At 30.0% G+C, this 23,303-nt stretch overlaps 2 protein-coding genes across 4 annotated transcripts in view; one reads left to right on the top strand and one right to left on the bottom strand.

The window, feature by feature from the left end:
• Positions 1–6,656, top strand: alc (5'-AMP-activated protein kinase subunit beta-1). 3 transcript variants are annotated; one of them, XM_015520087.2, is made up of 8 exons: positions 1–139; positions 194–882; positions 993–1,147; positions 3,638–3,731; positions 3,797–3,914; positions 4,595–4,707; positions 4,773–4,924; positions 6,342–6,656. In XM_015520087.2, the coding sequence occupies exons 2-7, from the start codon at positions 727–729 to the stop codon at positions 4,917–4,919; spliced, it is 783 nt and encodes a 260-aa protein (XP_015375573.1). In that variant the 5' UTR covers positions 1–139; positions 194–726; the 3' UTR covers positions 4,920–4,924; positions 6,342–6,656. The 3 variants fall into 3 exon arrangements, with proteins under 3 accessions (XP_015375573.1, XP_089083802.1, XP_089083801.1); XM_089227675.1 differs by having other exon boundaries at positions 48–882; XM_089227676.1 differs by lacking the exon at positions 6,342–6,656 and having other exon boundaries at positions 44–882; positions 4,773–4,927.
• Positions 4,917–23,303, bottom strand: part of Ndg (Nidogen) — a 23,281-nt gene continuing 4,894 nt past the window's right edge. The window contains exons 2-21 of the mRNA XM_015520085.2: positions 21,779–22,275; positions 16,517–16,620; positions 15,127–15,261; positions 14,414–14,647; positions 13,179–13,382; positions 12,440–12,661; positions 11,810–11,909; positions 11,060–11,244; positions 9,360–9,441; positions 8,801–8,976; positions 8,250–8,429; positions 8,058–8,183; positions 7,199–7,447; positions 6,929–7,131; positions 6,682–6,844; positions 6,317–6,451; positions 5,785–6,070; positions 5,550–5,725; positions 5,256–5,364; positions 4,917–5,192 (exon numbers count right to left, since the gene is read on the bottom strand). Of these exons, the coding sequence (XP_015375571.2) occupies positions 5,075–5,192; positions 5,256–5,364; positions 5,550–5,725; positions 5,785–6,070; positions 6,317–6,451; positions 6,682–6,844; positions 6,929–7,131; positions 7,199–7,447; positions 8,058–8,183; positions 8,250–8,429; positions 8,801–8,976; positions 9,360–9,441; positions 11,060–11,244; positions 11,810–11,909; positions 12,440–12,661; positions 13,179–13,382; positions 14,414–14,647; positions 15,127–15,261; positions 16,517–16,620; positions 21,779–22,275 (3,684 nt within the window). The 3' untranslated portion in view covers positions 4,917–5,074. The remainder of the gene's footprint in view (positions 5,193–5,255; positions 5,365–5,549; positions 5,726–5,784; positions 6,071–6,316; positions 6,452–6,681; positions 6,845–6,928; positions 7,132–7,198; positions 7,448–8,057; positions 8,184–8,249; positions 8,430–8,800; positions 8,977–9,359; positions 9,442–11,059; positions 11,245–11,809; positions 11,910–12,439; positions 12,662–13,178; positions 13,383–14,413; positions 14,648–15,126; positions 15,262–16,516; positions 16,621–21,778; positions 22,276–23,303) is intronic.

Genomic DNA, 23,303 nt, shown 5'->3' on the forward strand with positions numbered 1-23,303 from the left:
TCTTCTTATCAGTTGTTATCAGTCGTCGAACAACAATAACATTGTGAATTGTTATGGTCGTTGTCCCCTAAAAAATAATATCATAATTTATAATTTAAACGAGTTGGACTGCAGCAGCTGCTGACCACCACCAAATACTGTAAATAATTAATTTAAATTTAAAGATAAATAATCTAGTATTTACTATTTACAGTGTTTACCACCATTGACGACTGCCACCTGCCCGATCAATTCGTAGCCCGGAGGAGAGATTTTCCCGGAAATTTGACGACGAGTGTTTATGATCTAAAGGTTGTTACGCAGAATAAAATTGTACTTAATCACAATAATTGTGCACTGTAATCGTGAACGACCTTAGGACGACGGCGCAGTGGTCTTGATAAGAAGAACATTTCTCCTGTGTTTATTATTTTTACATTATTGTGTGTTTAATAACTTATAAATGTTTTTGTTTTCATGTTCGTTTTTCACCGTAATATTATGTTCACTCTCACAATATCGTAATTATTTTTAATTATCATTTATTATAATCGATGGACAGGACGACAACGATTATCAAGCGCAAACAACAAATTAAAACGTACAATTAGTAAAACAACAATTTTGATTAAAACCTTAGCGTTAAGCTACAACCGCGTTCCAAGGATCAAAAGTCTAACTAGTAACGACAAGCAAATAATATCCATCCCATTTGACGGTAGACAACAGTGCCCATTGTGTACGGTTATGGGTAACACTAGTGGCAGTCAGCGTCACAAGTCGGCAGGTCTGATCGTTCCGTCCTCGCCGACAAAGGAGGTGCAAAGTCAAGCATTTGTGTTTGATAAAACTTCAGATTCCAATGCGTTACACGAGCCTAACGCGAGTTCAACTAAACCTAATGTATGTCAACAACGGTTGTCTAATAGGCACTTCTGTTGTGTACTTTGAATATTGTTTATATTTTTATCTGCTGATTGTTTAATTTGATTTATTTGTTCTTGATCTATAAGGACGATGAATTCACTGACGGCATGCCGCATTCATTGTCAGAAAGCGACACAGAAAACAAAATGTTACCGACCGTGTTCAGATGGGAAGGTGGTGGCAAACAAGTATTCATTAGTGGCACCTTCTCTGAATGGAAACCCATACCAATGGTTCAAAGGTATTTTTATTGGATCTTATACAGGTCTATATACATAACTTATAAATTGTAAAGTTAAATTTTTATTCAATTTTCTTCACTGTAGATAGTTACCATTAATCGTTATTCATTAAGAAGTTTAAGACTTGAGTAGAAAAATGTTAACATTGGATTGATATAGGTAGTTGATGTTTATATTTAGCTTAACTTAACTTATTAATTACTATTGATGTAGGTATGTTTATTGGATTTTTCACGAGTATATCATTATCGAGGTCATTATGTTCATTGTCTCATTCATAATGTAACAAACAAGATTCCTAATTTCCAAAACATTGCGTTGCCTGTAATAAATAGGTTAAATACAAACTTACAGCTAAAAACACAAAACTAGTTAATATGCTGAATTAACATTTTTCTATTAGGTTTACGTTTTGTAAAATAGAGACAGAATGTTATACAGATAGTAATGTGATCATCTTTTTTTGAAATTAATCGAAAATTGAAAATTAATCTAGGTATACATATGTATTTTTATACCAATATTTTGTAATGTACAATTTAAATTCTTTTGAAATTTATATTTTATAAGTTTCAAATTTGCAAAGATTTCTTATTCCCCATAGAATATAATCATCATGTTTTTAAATAATATGATATATCTTCACTTTTATCTACTAGGAAAAGTGGAAAATCATTAATGTTGACTATATAAACTATAAATAATAAATATACATCTATACCCGCATCTATATTTAAATTGGTAATATTATTTGACATTAAAACAACTTTTTAGTTCTGTTGTTGGCTTTTGAATAGGAATGGATTCTTGAACTCATCGAAACCACAAACTCATAAAAAATTAAAAGTAAAATTAAAGTTTGAATCTCAACATTTAAAATAGTTTAGTGATTCAGGTTTAAAATGTTCAGTGACAGCAGATTAATTTTATTTTTAATTTTTTTAAGAGTAAATATAGTTCTACAAATATTTTATTTTATAATGTATGATAGTTTTATTTTTTATTTTTTATTTTTTAAGTTAAAATTCGAACAGTAAGGAAAAAATGTTTTTGAATTCTTAAGTTAGTACCACTGTTATTTGTATGAAATTTAGGTAGCATGACCTAAACATATATGCTAAGATGTAAAAAAGTTCAATATTGTTTAGAGCAGCAGTGTTTCTCACATTTTTTTTTCTTGGTATACTGAGTGCTATTAAGACATTTTTGAATCACAGGTCCTTGCCTAATATAAAAACATATTTTTAATGTATGAAATCAATTTTACGTCACAAATTTTTGTTTAATTTTTTATTCATTTCACATATTTAACTTGTATTACTTAATGCCAAGGCATTGTTGCATTCAACACATCAGTCTTTGAATATCTGACTCAATACTCTAAAACTTAAACTACAGTTTGTATTTCTATGCAGTTTCAAAACTTGTTTTTATACAAATAAATATAAGAATTTTTTTGATAAATAAATTGTGTAACTAAATGACATTAACTTTCAAAGTAAAATTAATTATAGTGCTATGGACTAGCGTCTCGCATTGTCTAGTTCATGGTCAACTAGGTACCAGCCGAACCAAGATAGGGTAGGGTGCGACCAACTTTGTAATTATAAGAGAGAAAGCATTTCGTGGAAATCATTAACGTTAGGACTTAGGGCAACACGAAATCATGTGGTTAGACGACCATAAAAGATCGTTTATAGGTGTGCACAGGATGTGGGGTTATGCATCAATACAAAAGTTACAAGAAACAATGTCATAATGTAATATTATAATGTATATTTTTACATAATAATAATGTTAATAATAATATAAATTATTGAGGTCTGTAGCTGCATGGGATACGCATTTAGCTCGTTCGTGGGCGAGTGGCATTTCTGTCAATCTAGATAAGTATACCACATCCGTGAGAACAGCGACAAGAGCAAGTAGACTATGGGGAGTAGAGGGTAGCACTATATAAGAGACCCCGAAACGGCCTGTATTCAGACGCGACTTGACCAGACTAGCCAGAGCACCTTCACGCCAGTCTGTTGTTTAATTTAATTTATTGGACTTAGAAAATTTCTTATAAACAATATTTTGAACTTAGAAAATATTCGAGTCGACCGAATTAATTCTAATCATTCAGAATACTTAACTTACATTCAGCTTTCATGTTATAAATAAATATATGTTTTACCACAATAAATAAACAATTCATCTAATTAAGAAGAATTCTACGTTGTGTAATTAACTCAAGAGTTACCTTCCAAACATCATCCTTGACTACTGATACCTGTAGGCAACGTGATCACTACAATAGTGTCATGAATTCACACAAGTGAAAGCACTATTTAACTGCTTTCTTAGAGCAAAATATGCATATTTTAATAATAATTTATAGAACTTACACTTATCATAAATTAAATTTTTTTTATGCCACGTGGCTTATTTTATTTGTTTTCTAAAATGTATAAGTAATACGCTGTCAATTTTATTTATGATTTCAGTCACAATGATTTTGTAACTATAATTGACTTACCAGAAGGTGAACACCATTATAAATTTTGTGTTGATGGCAATTGGCAATGTGATAATAAAGTTGTAAGTTTTTATATTGCATTATTTTTGGAAAATCTATCATATTACAATGTAATTTTTATTTATAGAGCATGATTGAAGGTGATCCAGGCATAACAAATAACAAAGTAGTAGTAAGGAAAACAGACTTTGAAGTTTTCCAAGCACTAGATGTTGATTCAATTGACGAAACTAGCATTGAAAAAAGTAATCAACATATTTATTTTATAAACTGTCTAGTGCAGATTTTGTTTTTTTTATGTATAGATTCTAAATATTTAAACTAACCTGTCTATATATTAAAAATTAAGTAGTGAATTAATTGCTTATTTCATTTTAAATCATTTAAACTTGTAGTAGAATTATTTCAATTTCAAATTAGCATGGACTGTAAAAATTACTACCAAGATATGAAAATATGTTTATATAATACATCAATTGATTAAGAATATTAATTTTGATACAACTGTAACATCTTACTTTGTTAAATTTTATGTAAAAATCAAACGTCTAAAAAATAAGAATTACACACTAATCAGATTTACTAATATTTGACATTTGACTATTCGAGAAAATAAATATCAATTAATTACTGATTTGTTTTTAATTATGTTAATAACATTTAAGTACATTTTAATTCAATACTACATATTAAAACGATATTTATGATTTTTAATAAATATTTAGTCTAAATTTATATTAAACACTTTATTAAATTAAAATACAACATATGCCAAAAACTTCTAGTAACTGTTTAGACACTTTTTTTATTTAAGTTGTTTATTTTTATTTTTAAATTAAAATAATGATGATAAAGATTCCGTAATTATAATGAATATAAATGTTGATACTCTGAAACTATTTATACTACTTTTTTTTATATTCAGGTGGGTTTTCTCAAGATATTCCTCCATCAGTTCCGTGGCAGAAAGTTTCTGGTCCACCAATTTTACCACCACATCTTCTGCAAGTGATACTGAACAAAGACACTTCAGTTTCGGTAATTATTTATACTCATACAAAATAATATTTTTCTTTTTTTTAAATAAACAATTTTGTGTATAGTGTGAACCAACACTTCTTCCAGAACCAAACCATGTGATGCTCAACCATTTGTATGCTCTTTCAATTAAGGATGGAGTCATGGTGTTGAGTGCAACACACAGATATCGTAAAAAATATGTTACTACTCTACTGTATAAACCAATCTGAACATGGTATATTATGTTTATTTTTTTACTATTTATACATTCATTATTAGGACAAAGCCCATTAGACTGAATTTTAGTACTGCTACCATGTTTGATTCATTGCTTTCTTTGGACTTTAAATTTCAAACAAATTTGTTTACAAGTCAGTCTTTAATATTAGGGACATTTTCCGGTAACTGCTGCAATTCCATACAATTTTCCATTTCCATGTAGAGGTACAGGCAGACTTTCTCTCTTCACTTTTTCATTTCTTCCAATGAATTCGATTTTCCCTCTAAAATACAGATATATATTTGTTTTATATTTCATTCAACATTAAAAATTGGAGAATACTCACGTTATCCAATCAGTCCAATAAAAATTGTCCCTAGTAATAGTCAGTCCAAAAGGATAACTGCAATTAGCAACAGCAGTCCGTTGTAATCGACTATCTATTCCAATACATTCTAGAATATAAGAATAAAAAAAACATTAATATTCAATTATTTATATCCATCATGTCTAAATTGATAAATTAACAAAAAAAAAATGTATCTGTTTATAATATTAGATAACAAATAATAAATGGCTTAATATCAATTATCAATAATAAAAATAATAAAACTTTTTGTGAAGTGTATTTTGAAATTACCTATGCTTTTTAAACCTGCATCAGCCCAACAGAGTTCATCTGTATACCAATCTATAGCTAGAGAGTTTGGTAATTTGATATTAGGTCCTTGAACAAAAATCTCTCTTTGACTGCCATCCAAATCAGACCATTCAATTTTAGGACTATTTCTATTCCAGTCTGACCAAAATAATTTTCTAGCCATGTATAATATCAATTAATTAATATTTCAGTTTTATATGAATAATTATACTACCTTCTGTTTGGATGAACAGCAATTCCTCGAGGGTTACTCAGTAAAGAGTTTGCTATGATTGTGACATGGGTTCCGTTATACAAATCTGCTGTCATTATTCGTTTCAAACCAGAGTCTGTCCAATAAATCTTTCTGTTAATCCAATCGATGGTCAACCCTTCGGTTGATGTTGCTTCAGTAGCAATAAATTCTTGCACATTTGAACCATTCAGTTTAGAAGACTTAATTGTGCGATCTGCTATATAACTCCAATACACCTGTTCTTCTAAACAATCAACTGCTAAACCTGGAAATAAAATATAATTTACTAGCTAACCCTATAAACTTTATTTCTATTAAAAATACCAAATTGTATATAATTTGGTAATTTCTATTAAAAATACTAAATTGTATATAATTTGAATTCTGTTTGTTATTTAATAATCAGTATGATGAGGACGATGGTGTTAAACACTTTTGAATTGTCTACTATTTCTGTTATAGTATGCAACTAATCACAAAATTTTAAACAATAAGAATTTTAAATACTTACCAATAGCTATTTTATCAAATTGCAGATGAATTGGATAATCTCCTCTTGTTTTACTTGGAACAGTTGGAATATGCAATGTTGCCATCCCTTGATTTACAAGTAAGTAAATGTCTTCTTTTGTTGTTTTTTTATTTTCTTAAAACAAATGATACTTAAGTTTTAAGTATAAGGGTAAAATAAGTCTGAGCAGAAGTGATTAACCACTTGGCTACAAGCAATTTTTTTTTTATACATAAATTCTATGTAAATATTTTAAAGATTTTGTTTTATAGATGCTATAAATTGATGTTTTATAAACAAACTATTGTAATTTAAATAAATATTAATTATTATGTTTATATGTAATTTTCAAATATTTGTTTTACCTTTACAGTAATAACCATTTCCTATATATCCTTGTCTACATTGACAAATATAATGTCCTAATGCATCAATTGTACACTGTGCTAATGGATGGCAAATGCTTGTATTTACAATACATGTTTCTGAGCACGATAACTCTAAACCATTCCAGTTTTCTGTATATCCCTTCAAAAAAATATATATATACATATATTGGAAATAATATTAAATGAATTATTGAAATTAAATCTAACCTATTTTATTAATTACCTGAGCACAAGAACATTTAAAAGTATTTCCTATATTGTTACACTCAGTATTTGGTGGACATGAGTTCTCGGTGCAGCCAGTTTCAATAATCCGATCGCATTGTGTAACACCATTACCTCGGTATCCATTATTACAACGGCATGCATAATTATTCCTTTCTCCTTGTACACAATTGGCATATCTGTGACATTCGTATGAACAGCCTAAGATTGATCAATAATCTTATATTACTGTGGCTTATTGTAAGTTAAATATACAACTGTGTCTTACGTGATCTTTGGCATTTGTTTTCAATCTTTTGATAACCTTCCAAACACTTGCAGCTATATATGTAACTGGTTTCATTATACATACACATCTCGTTAGGGCCACAATTTGAGTCTGCGACACATTCTCCAGTTGGTGTACATATTACACCATCTCCTTCATATCCACTGTTGCATACACATATTGAATGACCCTCAATCATCTGACAGCTAGCATGCATATCACAGATGTTTGACTTTGAACACGATTGTTCTAAATATTTTTTAGCAGCAACATAACATACAGTAAAACATTTTTATATTAAATTAAATTAAATATAATAAAGATAATTAATTAATGTATAAGTACCAATGTTTTTAAATTTACCTACTTATCTGATTTGTAATCTACGAGAAATATTTGAATATTTTTTTTTACAACATAAGATATGTTTTCTAAAAAAATAAGAAGAAAGAAAATTGAGAAGATGATTGTGGTTTGGAAAAATCCCTCATTAGGAGACTGGCTCGAGGTTTTAAATGCTCAATTTCGTCTATGCGTAGAAAATAATGATTTGCTTGATGCAGAGAAGATGGGCAAATATGAATAAAGTTCAACAACATTAACAATATTGTTACTTTTTATAAAGGGTTATTACTTCAATTCTTATTTATTTTATGCTTAAATTTGCATGTTTTATGAAGCTATAGTTATTACTCATTTAAATATAAAAATTCTGTCATGCTGCAGCATATTGGATAATTTGTAAAGTAGTTTTATGACAGTTTGTAATATTTATCTATTTTTTTTAAAATCTTTCATAGTGGTATATTTTTTTTTTTAAATAATAAAACTATTGGTTCTTAGTAGTTAGTTGTCTTACCAATAATCGAACACTCATATCCGTCTCCTTCATAACCCGGATTGCATTGACACTTGTGTCGTTGTTGAGAGCTTATAAAGTTACACTGGGCATGAGCATGACACGTGTTGATCTCGGCACACGAAACTACAAACATTTTTATAATTATTAATACAATTAATTGACAATATAAATAATTTGCCCGACACTTACTCGACGATTCTGTTATAGAACTTTCCTCCGGTTCTGCGGTCGTTATATCATCATAGGGCGCACAATATTCTCCAACGTCAACGTATGATGATGGACATTGACACAAATCTTGGGTACACGTTTTCTGCACAGGACAACCCTGACCTATGTATCTTTGTCCTTCTAACCGGCATCTGGGGTCTATAAACAATATAAGTATTAATTATGCCATATATAAGTTTAGAAAGTATAATACAAAATAATGCTGTAGATACTTATCCTAGTTTGCTAACTAAATTTGTATGTTTTAGGTAGATATAAAATTGTTAACTAATATAGGTGGACAATAGTTTGAAATATTAAATATTAATAAAAATATTAATTTTTCATTTATTATCTAGGTTGGTACATTTTTGTAAAATATACGTATAGGCTTTAACTATAATTATGTAAGAAAATAATTACCTATTATACTGCTATGTCCTACATCAAAAATACCATTTCCGTTTTTCAAGAATACAGCAATCACTTAAAAAATGTGTGAATAAACGGATCACTCCGTATGAACTTACGTAACGGTAAACACCGAAGTCCATCGCCTATGAAACCTTCATTGCAAGCACACGTGTAGGTGCCTGGATAATTCGTGCAACGACTGTCCCTGTGACAGACTTCTGGTATATTGCATTCGTTGACATCTACGCACTCAAAATCAGTAGAGTCTCCCGACAGCAAACGTATTTCGTAACTATATATAGTTAATAAAATTTAAAATAAATATGTACTATTTAATTCAAGAAAACGTAAGTCAAGCTCAACATTTTGAAGAAAAAAAAAGTGAAACTTCCAAATTACGAAATCTCATGAGACACAACCACATTACTAGGTACAGCATAATATCGTGTTACAGAGAATTAAATAAATTTGATTCTTATTTAGTTATTGGTCTTAAAAAAATATTGTGAATGGAAGTTTCACTGTATACTGCATTTATATACCTACTAAGTTAAAGAAAAATTGTTTTAAAGAATAATTTGGATATTATTTATAACGATTTGTTTCTTAAAACATACTTAAATACCAATGTATAAGTTTATGTAATTATAGATGATGAATATATTGTCAATTTACCCTTGGGTACAGGAACAAGTGCTGATGTTATCAGGCACATCACAAACACTGTTTTCTATGTTATAAGCCCTTGATGTTGGTTCTGAAAAAAACATAAATTTCGATGTTGCCATATTATATAAAATATATACATATTATAAAGATGGAAAATTTTATTCCATTTTTGTTTTGTATCGAAATATACCTATCTTATGTCAGTTGTACTACAATCTTAGTAATCATATACAACTAATGAAAACATATTTGAATTTGTGATGAAGTTAGGTAATTTCTAAAAATCTTTTTCTTTTAATTAAAAAAAAAGATAGCGGAAAATTCTAAGAAACTCTTTTTCAAGTAAATTTCACGACGAATTCATATATATTATCAAATATAACTAGGTAATTTAATACAACTAGTAAAAATTGATACTTTATACAAAAACAAAATGTTTAAAGGAGTGACAGTGCACTATTATACCTATTATTTTATTTCTCTGACTCGTGTGCAACATGTTACATTTGCATTAAACTGGACTAAAATTGTGTGGTCTCAGCTTTTGTGTAAGAGTGATTGACTTTTTATAAGACATTGGTTAAAGACATTATCTGTATGTTTTGTAGTTTTGAATGTTATTTTTTTTTTTTTGCGATGTTTTGATTTTCAAGCGAGGATGACCATTTTTAAATTATAAATTGTAATATTTTACATACCTATTCGTATACAATAATATGTAAATTTCAAAAAGAAAATTAAATTAAACCAATATACAATCACAAATAACTGAAAAGATGTTCTTAACTTTAAGTTAGATAATAGGCCAATTTACTCTGACGATTAACATTATATGGATATTATATATACCTATATATGGTTATTGATAGCGCATCCAAGTGCGCAAATGCCCCTCCTCTTCTTAACATTATACAAAGTATAATAATTTACTGTATTCTATATTACAGTAGGTATAAGCTAGGTCCACACAAGGAGGGTGGCTGTTGGACATGATTTGTAATTTTTGAAATTTTTATAGGAATTTAAATGAAATTGTATGTGTGCCGCAAAGATATAAATACAGGGGTTCAAAATTTGATATGGAGTCTGGGTATAATCATAATACTGTTAAAGGTATAAATTATTAATAATTAAAATAACGGTCACTCATTAGGCACTCGCATATTTTACTCAACACGCACTTTCTCAAGAGGATGCCACACATATGTATATATGTTATAATATATCGATCGTACAAGTGCGTAGCAAATCAAATTTTACGCTTAGCAGATCACGGGTAAGTCAACCTATCATAAAAATTAAAGGCAATATGATTACCTAGAGCATTTCATGGGCTTGATATTGTATTTTAATTTAAAAGTGAGTTATGAGTATTTTAAAATTGTAAATTGTTTGTATATCTTAAAATACTCATAACACGCTTTAAAATTAAAATATAACGAAAAACCCATGAGATAATATTAATAATAATCTCGCCTTTAATATTATAATAGGTCATCAATTCACTCTAAATTTTAAGCTAACAGAGCTACACCGCTACACGTGTTCTGCTGAGCGTGAAGATTGCTATGTTCCGCACTTGTAAGACGGAGACAACACATGCGGGTGTGGCGTCCTCATAACAAAATTTCCTATATTGAACTCCCTAAATATACGGTTGGTATCGAATCTCTATAAAAAAATGTAGGTAGGTACAATAGATTTACCCGTATTTGGAGCTTCAGTAATGGCTCCACAGTAATAGCCATTTCCCTCAAAGCCCGGTTTACACTGACAACTATAAGTCCCCACTTCGTTAACACACATGGCATTTGGATCACATCGATCGATCCTGTCTTGACACTCATTGATATCCACGCATCCAGACTCAGCACCGTACAACGAATGGAATCTGTGTAGTATAACAAGTCCACACTTGGTGATTAAAAATAACACGTATTTTATGCCATATGCTGCTGCAGTGTTTCAAAAATAGAAATTAAGAGATCACAGTTTTTAAAAACAGTGTAGTCTTACAGCATAATTAAATGGAACCGAATAAGTAGGAATAACAGACAGAGGCGTAATTAAAGGGATGATAAGGGGGATAGATCCTCCCAAAACTTTTATTTTACTGCAAAAATGTTATATTTAGTGGTGTAGGTTACTGTATGAGGCTTATAAATTTTGCTAAAAACATATAATTCCCCCCCCCCCCCCAACAAAAAAAAAAAAAATCCTAATTACGCCATTGATTACAGATATTGTTATAACTTATAATATAATAGAGTACAAATTATAATAGAAAGATGATATTCTGCAGGCCTGCAGCAGCTGTTGTATGTAGGTAATATAACATTTCAATATTTTAAATTTTGAACACAAGCTTCAGTGCATTGTCATTACAAATTTAAGCAGCAATAATAAATAAATATATATGAATTTGTAAATATTTTATTATAGTAATATGTACATACCCTAGATTGCATTCGCATCTGAAAGTACTACCTTCTCTGACGCACGTGCTGTTCGCAACACATTTCACATGTCCGTCGATACAAGGGTCTTGCGTGTCTTCTATGCATACGTTTAGGTATTTCGTGTAAACCACGTACAAAAATAAATTAGAAAGTATTACTTAATAGTGCCTAGATGTGAAGTTACCCCTCCCCTCCCTCATAGTTATTAGAACTATGATGGCTTAAATTGTAAGAACTTTGGTCAAAAAGTGCAACAGCCCCGGGCCTCTAACACTATTAGGAGAATGTGCAGAAAATTGGTTTTGTCATCCATGATTAATTGTTGGTGAATTGTTTAATTAGTACCTATACTCTCGGGTTATGATTGCTAATTATACCAATATGGCAATATGTCGTTATAAATAATATAGTTGTTTTAAAAAGATTTCGGTAACTCTGCTCCTGGGTGGAGAAATGTGAGTTGGCTAACCTATTTGTTAGAACTATTCTTGTTTGTTTTTATGGAGTATGATTATAAATATCAAGTAAATAATTGCTTTTATAATCCCTTATTCCTATTTTTTTTTTTTCATAAACTGTCATTTCACAATTTATTTGAAGTTGAATAACTTCTATTTTAGTACTTACCGAATGGCAGAAATATGTTGTTTGTGCTGACCAGTCTTAAAATTTTTACTTTTTCTTCGTAATAGGCAAAAGCTTTGGAATTCTGCAACATGAACGACGTAAAACTTTTGGCAGCCTTGTTACAAGGCTGAGAGAATTCAAATTTTTGCGCCACAGTCACTTGCTGTTCGAAATCCGACCCTTCCTGTTTGTACCTGTACGTGTAATACGAGTGCATGCGACCTGTTCAAATTATAATAAGAGAACATTAAAATATATCAATCATATAGACATTCAAACTTTTGATGGCTCGAATATGAGATCTTGTAATTATTCTGGATTTTTTTTCAAAGCTAGCTTTAACACTATCCGATAATCGTTTAACAAATTAATTTGATAAATCCAAGTCGACGGATTAAAAAAAAAATCAACGATTTTATACCGTCATAATTTTTTATGTATTTCAAGTTGTATTACATGTTTAATGTAAGCATTTTTATTTTCATGTAATATATTTGTATTTGTTATCTTTTTGATTTAAGTAATAATTTATTTTTTAAAAATTCCTTACTGTTATAAATATATACTTTGCATCTACCTACAAACATAGTGATAGTATATATTTTGAAATTTTCTACACATTATAAAATCGAACGATAATGCAATCGCTGCTAATTGTGAGGCTTACATAAACGTCATCAACTTAAAATTATACAAAGTAGATTATGCAATATTAAAATAATATTATTATCTCACTTACCATTCGCAATCGTGTACTGCTGATGATTATCGTTGGGCAAAGTGAATCTTGTATGCGGCAACGGGACTTGAGGCGTTGTTCCCTGTACAGTGGCATCCATTATCAATTGATCGAACGAATTGAGCCCGAAAAACCGTTGATGAATAGTTATCCTGTGTTCGGTACCAGGAAAAGTAACTTCAGAAGTATAGTTGACCACTCCTCCTATACATTGACATATATATAAATTCATAAAGATATATTATCATGTGACGTAATATGACATATTTTATGTAATGATAATACTTACAATGATTATTATTTATAATTAGTAATTAGGCACTCAAAACAATTGTTCGAAACATAACACATAAAATGATTTCAATAAATGCAAACAGACATTTTTTAATTTTAATTTGTTTTAAAACAAATCTATGACACAATAAGGATATAAATCTTCGAGAATAGTGTGTTTAGAATATTTAGATATGGTGTCACCGAACCACAGAGATTTCAACAACGTACTAATATATTATGAATGTAAAATTAAAATATGTAAATCTAATAAGTGTCTCAGACCGCGCGGTCGAGTTATAGTAATTAAATATGTGACTAAAAATTCACATGCATCAGTAACTTTCCATGTGAAAATAAACTATAATATGGCATATGATAATTTATTAAGCTGTATATTATTTGTATAAACACATTTTTCTTTTTATTATTATTTATTAAATTACCTAATTTCCTAAAGAGCATCATCTATTGATTATAATATGCCAAGCCACTAGGTATATAGCCTATAGGTACGAAATCATATTTTTGGAAATCTTCTATCTTTTCTTACATTTACTATAAGGCTTTTTAAAAAATAACTGGGAAATAAAAGCAGTTCCCTACATAACACTGTTAATTTTATTAATTTCATCATTGCCTAGTAATTCTTGACTAATTCACTAATTATAACCATTGCCAGTACCATATTAACATAATATTATACCTACCTATTGCACACACGTATAGGTACTTATTACATAATATATATAGACCGATATAGTTCAAATACAATATTATTACAAATAAAAACGACGCTTCTACTTCGGTTAAATTGAATTAAAATCTTCAAAGTTACAAATATTACTGTATCTGGTGTTAGGTATAATATAATTTATTAAGATCGACTATAATCTTTTCTATAACTATATTATTAATAATAATAATAATAATAATAATAATAATATGATATATACACCGACCTGTCAACTGGTATCCGTTATACGCGTTTTCCGAGTGTAAGGAGAAAAGCCAAGCAACTACCGACGGGAACACGGTCAGGTATTGTAACTCAAAACCCAGGTTGCTGGGAACGTCCGAAATAGCCATGTACACGCGGCCGTCCATCGTTGCCACGTAAGCTTGTAAGTCTGACTCCGGCATGGCGATTCCGTTAACATCTATGCTGACTTTTCCACTGACACGGACTGGAACGTCTACACGCGTTACATAAAATAACATAATATTATAAGTAATACAATAAATAATTTTCCTGATAGTAAGTATTGTAAATATTGTAATTTATATTATGTATACACATAATATAGGTTATCAAAGTGTTATGATGCTTATGGCATCGATACATACTCAAAGTGGTTCATCAAAATTTATGAAATTTAATTTATGAACATCATTTATAATTGTTTAAGTACCTATAGGCATTAGGCAATAAGTATAACAAAAAAAGTAATAATTAATAATTACATAATATATTCAATTTTTGTATGATAATTCTAAATCATTAATTTACATGTTTAATGTTTTGAATTTATCTAGATAAATATTAAAATTTATTTATGGGTTTTTCGTCTGTGATGAATATTAGATAACTTTAACAATATATTATACCTAGAATATATAGTTAGGAATATGGTATATGGTTAGTTCAATATAATTGATTCGAGGATCGACTTACTTTCTTTGATACATGTCACCCCATTTCCAAAGTACCCTTTCTTGCATATGCAGCACATGTCCCCTTGTTCGTAATCCACGCACGACGCTTGGTTGTGACATAAAGCTCCGGCTACTGCGCAAGTTAAACCTTCGTCTGAAACATTATGATACAATAATAATTAGCAGATAGTATCGCCATCACAAACGGTGGATGAGAGTGGGTTTAGTCTATGGGCTCACTTGTGAGAGTCACATCTAATAATAGTTACAAACACTCCTAAACATTTTTACATTTTCACGTTTGACGAACATCACTATTTTTATATTGTGTTATAAATAATAATATTATACAAGGGTGATTGATTTATCATAAAACACTCATTATTTCAAAAAGTATTGAATTTTTTCAAAATATTTTTTTACATGGTTTCAAGTTGTTAAACAACCAACGTTTTTATTAAAAAATTATATTTTTAAATATCTTTTATCCTAATCATTTTTTATTCTTTTTACTTTATTGAATGACATCATAGAGTTTTAATTTCATATTTCAAAGCAGAATATTTTTCTAAGTATTTTGATATATAAAAATCGAATTTGGGGCTAGTAGTTTATGAGTTATAAGTATTTAAAGTTTAGATTGGCAGAGTAGAGTGGTACGGGGTTAACCTGCAAAATGTTTGTCCACCACTCCGCTTGTCTAAACTTTAAATAATTATAACTCATAAACTACTAGCCCCAAATTCGATTTCTATGTATCAAAATACTTAGAAAAATATTCTGCTTTGGAATATGAAATTAAAACTCTATGTTGTCATTCAAAAAAGTAAAAAACATAAAAAATGATAAGGATAAAAAATATAATTTTTTAATAAAAGCGTTGGTTTTTTAACAACTTGAAACTATGTAAAAAAATATTTTGAAAAAAGTCAATACTTTTTTAAATATTGAGTGTTTTATGATAAATCAATCACGCTGCATGTATATATAAATATAATACTATATTGGAACAAAATATTCAATTTTTTTCCTTACTGTACGATTCTGGAATAACAAATTTTAGATTCTGAACGAAGTGAAGAATGTATTTTTATATTTCCTTGTTCTTTTTTTAAACAGATTGATTAAAACATTGTAAAAAAAAAAAATACTGATTTAACTAAGACTACAGGTACCTATTTTGTTATAGGGGGCCCAGATCTTAGAACTTTTAAGAAGGCTTACCGGGATTTTCCCGGTATACCATGTGGGCCAGTACGCACTTGTGTTGACAAGACATAAAATAAAATGGTAAAATAATGTTTAAATATCCATAGAGATCATAGAGTATCCAATTGTAGTTTGGTCATTGTACCAAAACTATACGTATAGCCATCATGCATAATAATCTAATTAGAATATTGAGATACCTGGTCGGACACTTCCGGGAAATTCGGGTGGTTCCACATTTTCATTCTGTCCGATGTTGCCCACACGATACAACCAAACACCAGGTGCGTCAGTATTACTCCATCTATACATAAACGAGATCAATCAGTATAATAGTATACATTATTGTTATATATTGTGATATAATTTATAAATATAATCATAGTTATATATACGCACGAGTGAATAACAATTATTTTAAAAAGAAAATCCGAAAAACCCAATCAGATGGTGGCTTATAGTTGTATCCTATATAATATTGTTATAATTTTAATATAGAATGTGGGGACACAACTACGCCTATTGCAGGCGGGCTCGGTACATTAAATACAATCTGCATCTCTATTTAAACGAATGCACAGTTTCAGGGTATTAGTTATAATTTTAGGGTGATTTGGTTTTTTAAAATTAATAGTTACATTCAAATAGGCAAGAAATGCATGTAAAATCATAACTATAAACTACACACTCTCCGTACTCTCCATTGGGCAGTTAAGCATTAGCTATTGTCTATCGATGAGTTTCCCCTGCATGAAAGCATGCGTTGAAGCACACAAGTAGGCCACTTGCAACGCCCATAAATATCTTTTTTATAATTGACATTATTTTTATTATAAAAATGCTATAGCTAGGTCATACCCAATTTCAATTTATAATAAATAAAACATTATATAAAATTCTTCTAATGATGCATATTTTATTTTATCTAGTAACATGACTTGGTAAAATCGAGCTGTTGTTTGTAAAATATAATATAATATAACATATTGTATATACTTTTATAATAATGGTAAAATATCAACAGTACCTATACCGTATACGCATAACCTTTAATATAACCTGAAATATAAACATTATAAACTCAAAATAAAGGCAGAAGTGAACTTTATGAACTATAGATATTTATTTATCAACTGTTGACTATTGTTAATATTAGACATTTTCGCGTTCGCTGCATAAATAAACTTCTTGTATTTAATTTTAAACACGATCGTCGATCATATTATTTATTTGTATTATACCTAGATTATATGGACTATAACATATAGTAAAACAGTATAATATAAATATTATATACGTAATTAATAATGTGATGAAATAATGATAACATTCTTTTAATGTATGATTTAATATTTTAATAAATTTCGACTTAACACTTATTCATTATCTTATGCGAATAGGTACGCGATTACGCTATTAACAAATATTCATTTAAATTCAAATACACCGCTGCAAAATGCAATTATATTCAGATGCGTTGATTTAAACGAGTATAGAAAAAAAAATTAACAATTTAATCAAACGTCAAAACGATCATGTGTTGAGTAAATTATTATAGACAACTATAGAGAAAATCAATAAGCTGAGTATACTCACCTCATAAGGATATGCTCACACATCATGATTGTATGTTGTTTAAATATTCATAAAATAAATAACAGTCAAGTTGTCGCACGCAGATAACAGTTAAAATCCAACAAAAACACACCATTGTCCACTGATGAAAGGAACGATTTATATTATTTAGTTACACGAACTTATACGTAGTTGTGACTATCTGGCCCAACACGTGTGAGCTATTTCGTGTGCCACCAGAGCAGGGGATGGTCCAATGAGGATCTCTGTTGCCAAAGACAATGCTAAGTCTTTGGAAACGCACAGACCTTTGGTGGAACCACCTACAACCCTGGCTGGTTGGACCACGTCGTCTCCTTCCATCAGTGCATGATCACCACTCACAACCAAAACAACCTCAAGAGTGCAGGAGCAACTAAAAAACTCTTTTACACCAGACATTGCGAGCGACAGCTGGACCGTTTCTTTTTAAAATCGAAATTTAACAATGTTGTTTTTCTTTAATCTGAGTTTTTAATAAAAAACCTTTATTTATTTTATTACGTCAACTGCATATCAAAGACAGCTGCGAATAAGGTAAGGTGCACGCGCATCAATATTCATATATTTATATAATTTTATATATTATATTGTATTTATTAAATTTTTTAAAATTACTACGGTGTACTTGATCGTTCTCGAATCACGACCTCGAGAACCCTCCGACGATCAGGAGGAAAGTAATAGCGCAATTTTAATATTTATATCTGGTAGCTTATCTCCAGCTCTTATAAGAGTAGAGAACAATATACAGATCCTTTAGTGTAACTCAATAAATCAACCAAACACCATTTTATTTCTAATATCCAAATATCTTCTACTATTTTAATATAACTATTGGCAGGAGCCTTAGTTATATAATAGTTGTTTTAACTTAACTGTAATATTTTAGTTATATTATAAAATATTTTTTATATTATTTTATTTTTGCGTTATTACAATTATTAGCGATAATTACAAGTACCTACTACTATTTATACCAGAAACCAAAAGTGGGCAAGTCAATTGGATACTGTAGATGGAGTTAATTTATGTCAATATTAGGGATGTTTAGTATTATAGGTAAACGTTAAAAGTTAACAAGTTATAAATAAAATAGCAAGTCTTGAAACCGGTTACAGATTTTAACCGAATTTTGGCAACCTAAAATCGTTTACCGTTAAAGGGGGTTCACAACTCGTCGTGTCGTGTATATAGAGTTGAATATATTCAACTTGTTAGTTGTTGCCTGTTGGTAATATGTAACTGACATTTTGTTACCTTTGTATTAAATATACAATACACGACAGTACGACACAACAGTCACAACACGTTGAGTTGTGAACACCACTTTATTCAAAACCTATTATTTTCAGCTATCGGTTACCGGTTACCGTGACGGTTTTTCAGTTAACATAATAAGTTTTAATCCTGGTTTAAGGTGTACAAATCTATAGTATATCTTAAGCCGTGGTTTCAACTGGTTAAGAACCGATTACCGATATTTATAATTTATAACCACCTAGTACCGACTACCGTAAGTCCGTAACTTATGGTCTTATAGTTAGGTTAGGCTACATAAATAAGTATAAAGGCGCATTCACCATTACGTCGTGTGCCGTGTCAATCGGGTCCTATTTTAATTGGACGATACTTTTTTGGTATCGTGTAGGTATTCGTATATAATAACCAAGTTGCAACCGAGAATACCAAGAATTAACTACAGCACAACTTTTAAACCAATATGGTTACCACTGTTATCGGTTATAAACCATAGTTACCACGCCCTCGTGCGACATGACACACGACGTAGCTGTGAATCCAGGTTAATTTATTGTAGAATTTGTTTTAGCTAGGTACATATAGATAATGATAAGCTCTTATCTACTATAATAGTTAAATAATTAACAACTTCTTAAAACTGTTCATACTAATCGTTCATTAAATTTAATATATTCACTGTATACTTTTATGTTAACTGTTAAGTATAAATCACCTTTATTTTCCATACAATTTTCATTTAATAACTCATAAAAAATATTATGGTTATGCTTCTAACATCTAAACACCGTATTAATCAATAATCAAATAAATAAACTAAGAAAAATAATACATTTTATTATTATTTAAATAAATTTAAAATTATAATTATAATTTTTTTTGTGATTGGTTTATTACATTTTTTATCAATTATCTAAATCAGTGGTGGATTTAGCGTCAGGCAAAGTAGGTAGTTGCCTAGGGAGGCAATATTTTATTGAGAATACTCTAGGTTTCTTTTTGATTTTCTAATGTACGGTGATTACTCTGAAGGATGGAAAATAAAAATGTTTAATATTTAAGTATAACATAATATTCTTGTTAATATAATTGCTTCTTTATTTTATAATACATAACAATAAACGTCCAAGTAAATTATCGAACGACTGCCGGAACGTATATCTATTATCTAAATACTAACTATAGATAACATATTTCATTATTTTGATTTTTTACCAAGTCCTAAAAATTATTAATAATCGCTCGTGGTTTGTTCGATCGCACGGCGTACACACTGCACGCATTATACATACAGATAAGATATATTTTATACGAATACGGGTGGTTATTGTTAATTTATTAATTAAACTACATACACAAACGTAATGTAATGTATCGTACCATTGTTATTTGTTGCTTAAATATTGTGTGTCTTTCATGTGATAATGGTTTTGCGCTGCATGCCATAGATGATAATCCCTCCTATCGACCTATGGTTTTTTTTTTCTGTTTAAAGACATTTGATCAATAGGAACAATTAGGTACTCAAAAAAGAAATATAATTAACACAAATAATTATAAAATATATTTTTCAATAAGTTTAGTCAACATTGTCTTGTACTAGAACAATGTGCACATATATCTACATTCTACATATTTGGCATTTGCTCATATTTGTATATGTATTTGTCTGTGTTTAACGCTTTAAGTATTTAAGTCCTTAAGTCTAGCTATAAACTTAAGACTTAAATAACTTTTAATTAATGTTATATCATCCAAGTCCTAGTTATTATAATTTAATGATAAATTTATGATTTAGAAAGCTCGAGTGGAGTGCAAGCAGCATATACCTACCCATTTGACTAACTGCACAGTTGGAGACACAAGAAGAACTGACCGGTGATTGTAAGTTATCTATCTAAACTATTAACTATACTATAGCCCTACAAAAAAACAACACTGGAGCGTTCAATCACCAGCCAGTTTTCGTGTCCCTGACTTTAAGATACTTGTTTAATATAATACGTAAATGTTATACAGCCTCGCGCGACATTACATGATCATTTAGTAATGTAGGTATACCTAGTATTCATATGGATCACTGGATTCCACAAAATATATTTTGAGAAATACAAAAATGAGTTTATTGAGTAAAATCGTTATAGAATAAGACCAACAAGGTTGCTATATATATGCTAATTATGTATTGTTTAAAACGTATATCAACGTATATTACTAAGGTGCTGGATGCTGCTGAGTACCTAGAACTAGTATGAAAAATACATACATAAAATATGAATTAAATATGAGTGATTTGGAGTAAAATAGTGGGGAAGGGTAGTCTAGAGGTTTTTCTATAGAGTTTACAGACGAGAGTCATGAAGTGGTGAGGGGCCATTCAAAATGTACAGTCCTGAAACACACACTACTTTAAATACCTATATAATATGATCTGAATTTATAAATGCTCAATAATTAGAAATTATAAAATTAACAATATAGGTACTAGTACTTATAAAAATATTTCAACTTTTTAGAAAACTTTGTATATAGAAAATCGATGATACCTTTAATGCGTATTATATAGGTTATTACATCGAAGTATTTACCTGTCCAAGTTGTGTATTTGATCGCTGCCCGATCCGCGGAGCATGTGTATGCGTCCGTCGGCGGCGCTAAACCCGGCCTGGGCCTTGGCGTCCGGCAACCCAGCCTCGTCGGTCAATCCGCCGAACGATTGCACCCACTGGATGGGCGACGGGTACGCGAATTGCACGAACGTTTCGTGGCCGTCCGTGGCCAAGGCCACCTGGAACGTGTTGGTCCGGTCGGCGTTCTTCTTGTAATAGCCCACCCGGTGCCACGTGGCCACGAACAGTGACGTGGCGGCGAACCGGCCCTGGTACCGTGGGTAGAACCTTGACACCAGGCTGTCGACGAGGCCCAGAGTCCGAGGGTCCCTGTCCTCACGGTAGTACACCTGTCCGCTTCCACGCAAGTCCACGTTGGCGTAAAATGCGGCCAACGCTGGGTAGTCGAGCGGGAAAGGCACGTTGAAGAACGTCGGCATCTCGTTGTTGAACGACAACAGGCCATTGCTGTTCACCTGCGCCCCACGGAGTTATACAATTAGGTGGGTAAGTATAAGAGTATCAAAATTCATAATTTATTGTAGTTCAATGTAATAATTTACTAACCTTATAGCAGGGACTAAAATAACCGAACCGAAAAGAACCCGTTCTATATATTATAGAATCAAAATAAACCCTTGAGATATTATTAGGAACCGGAATAGAATTTAATAATCAAATTACGAAATTACTGAAAACGATACTGCGGGACCCATATTTTTAAATAAATTAAAATCAAGTTTCGCAATGATTATTTTCTATTTATCTCCGTCGTCTGTGCTCAATTTATTGGCTTTGAGAAATACTGAACTTCTTTGATAAACTATTGTCTATTATTACTAAATACCAAGTATCTTCTTTGGTTTAAAGCTATTATACAATCCGGAACAAGAACCAGAACCATTCAACTATGAATACCTACCTACTAATTTACAAAATTTGGATCAGGTTATTTATAAATTTTAATTTACAAACATATACTTGAATATAACAAACATTAAAAACCGGTATTTTAAATTAACATTTTTAAAAGATATATCTGCGGGGCTGTAGTCAATTTGCACCAAAATTGACCCAAAATATTTACAACATGTGTAATTTTCACCATTTTTTTAAAATGCGTTTGTAATTTGCAACAAAATAAAGATATGTAATTTGTCCCATCCTCAGGTAGTAAGAAATAGGAATTGTAATTTGCACCAAAATTAAAATCGATTATTTTTTCGATAGTATAAACTTACAAATTTTTACATCCTAATATAAATTTAGCTTAGTTTTTATTTATAAAATAGCTGAGCTTATACACATATTGATGTAAGTTTATATAAAACCGTATAATTATGAATGTAAAAAAGTTAGCCAATTAAAAAAATTATATGTAAAATTAAAAATAACAAATGTATACAATAGATTTCGATAAAGATGTCTATAATCCTAATATAAGTTTAACTTAGTTAAATTTATAAAATAGTTGAGCGTATGCACATATATGTATAATAGTCAT

Source organism: Diuraphis noxia, unplaced genomic scaffold, assembly GCF_037042655.1.
Source record: "Diuraphis noxia isolate RWA-SAM2 unplaced genomic scaffold, SU_Dnox_SAM2 contig0004, whole genome shotgun sequence".
NCBI lineage: Eukaryota > Metazoa > Arthropoda > Insecta > Hemiptera > Aphididae > Diuraphis > Diuraphis noxia.

Coding starts and splice junctions, on each gene's coding strand:
- alc (XM_015520087.2), top strand. CDS start 727: ATGGGTAACACTAGTGGCAGTCAGCGTCACAAGTCGGCAGGTCTGATC. Junction 883..992: donor CGAGTTCAACTAAACCTAAT/GTATGTCAACAA, acceptor TTGATCTATAAG/GACGATGAATTCACTGACGG. Junction 3,915..4,594: donor CGAAACTAGCATTGAAAAAA/GTAATCAACATA, acceptor TTTTATATTCAG/GTGGGTTTTCTCAAGATATT.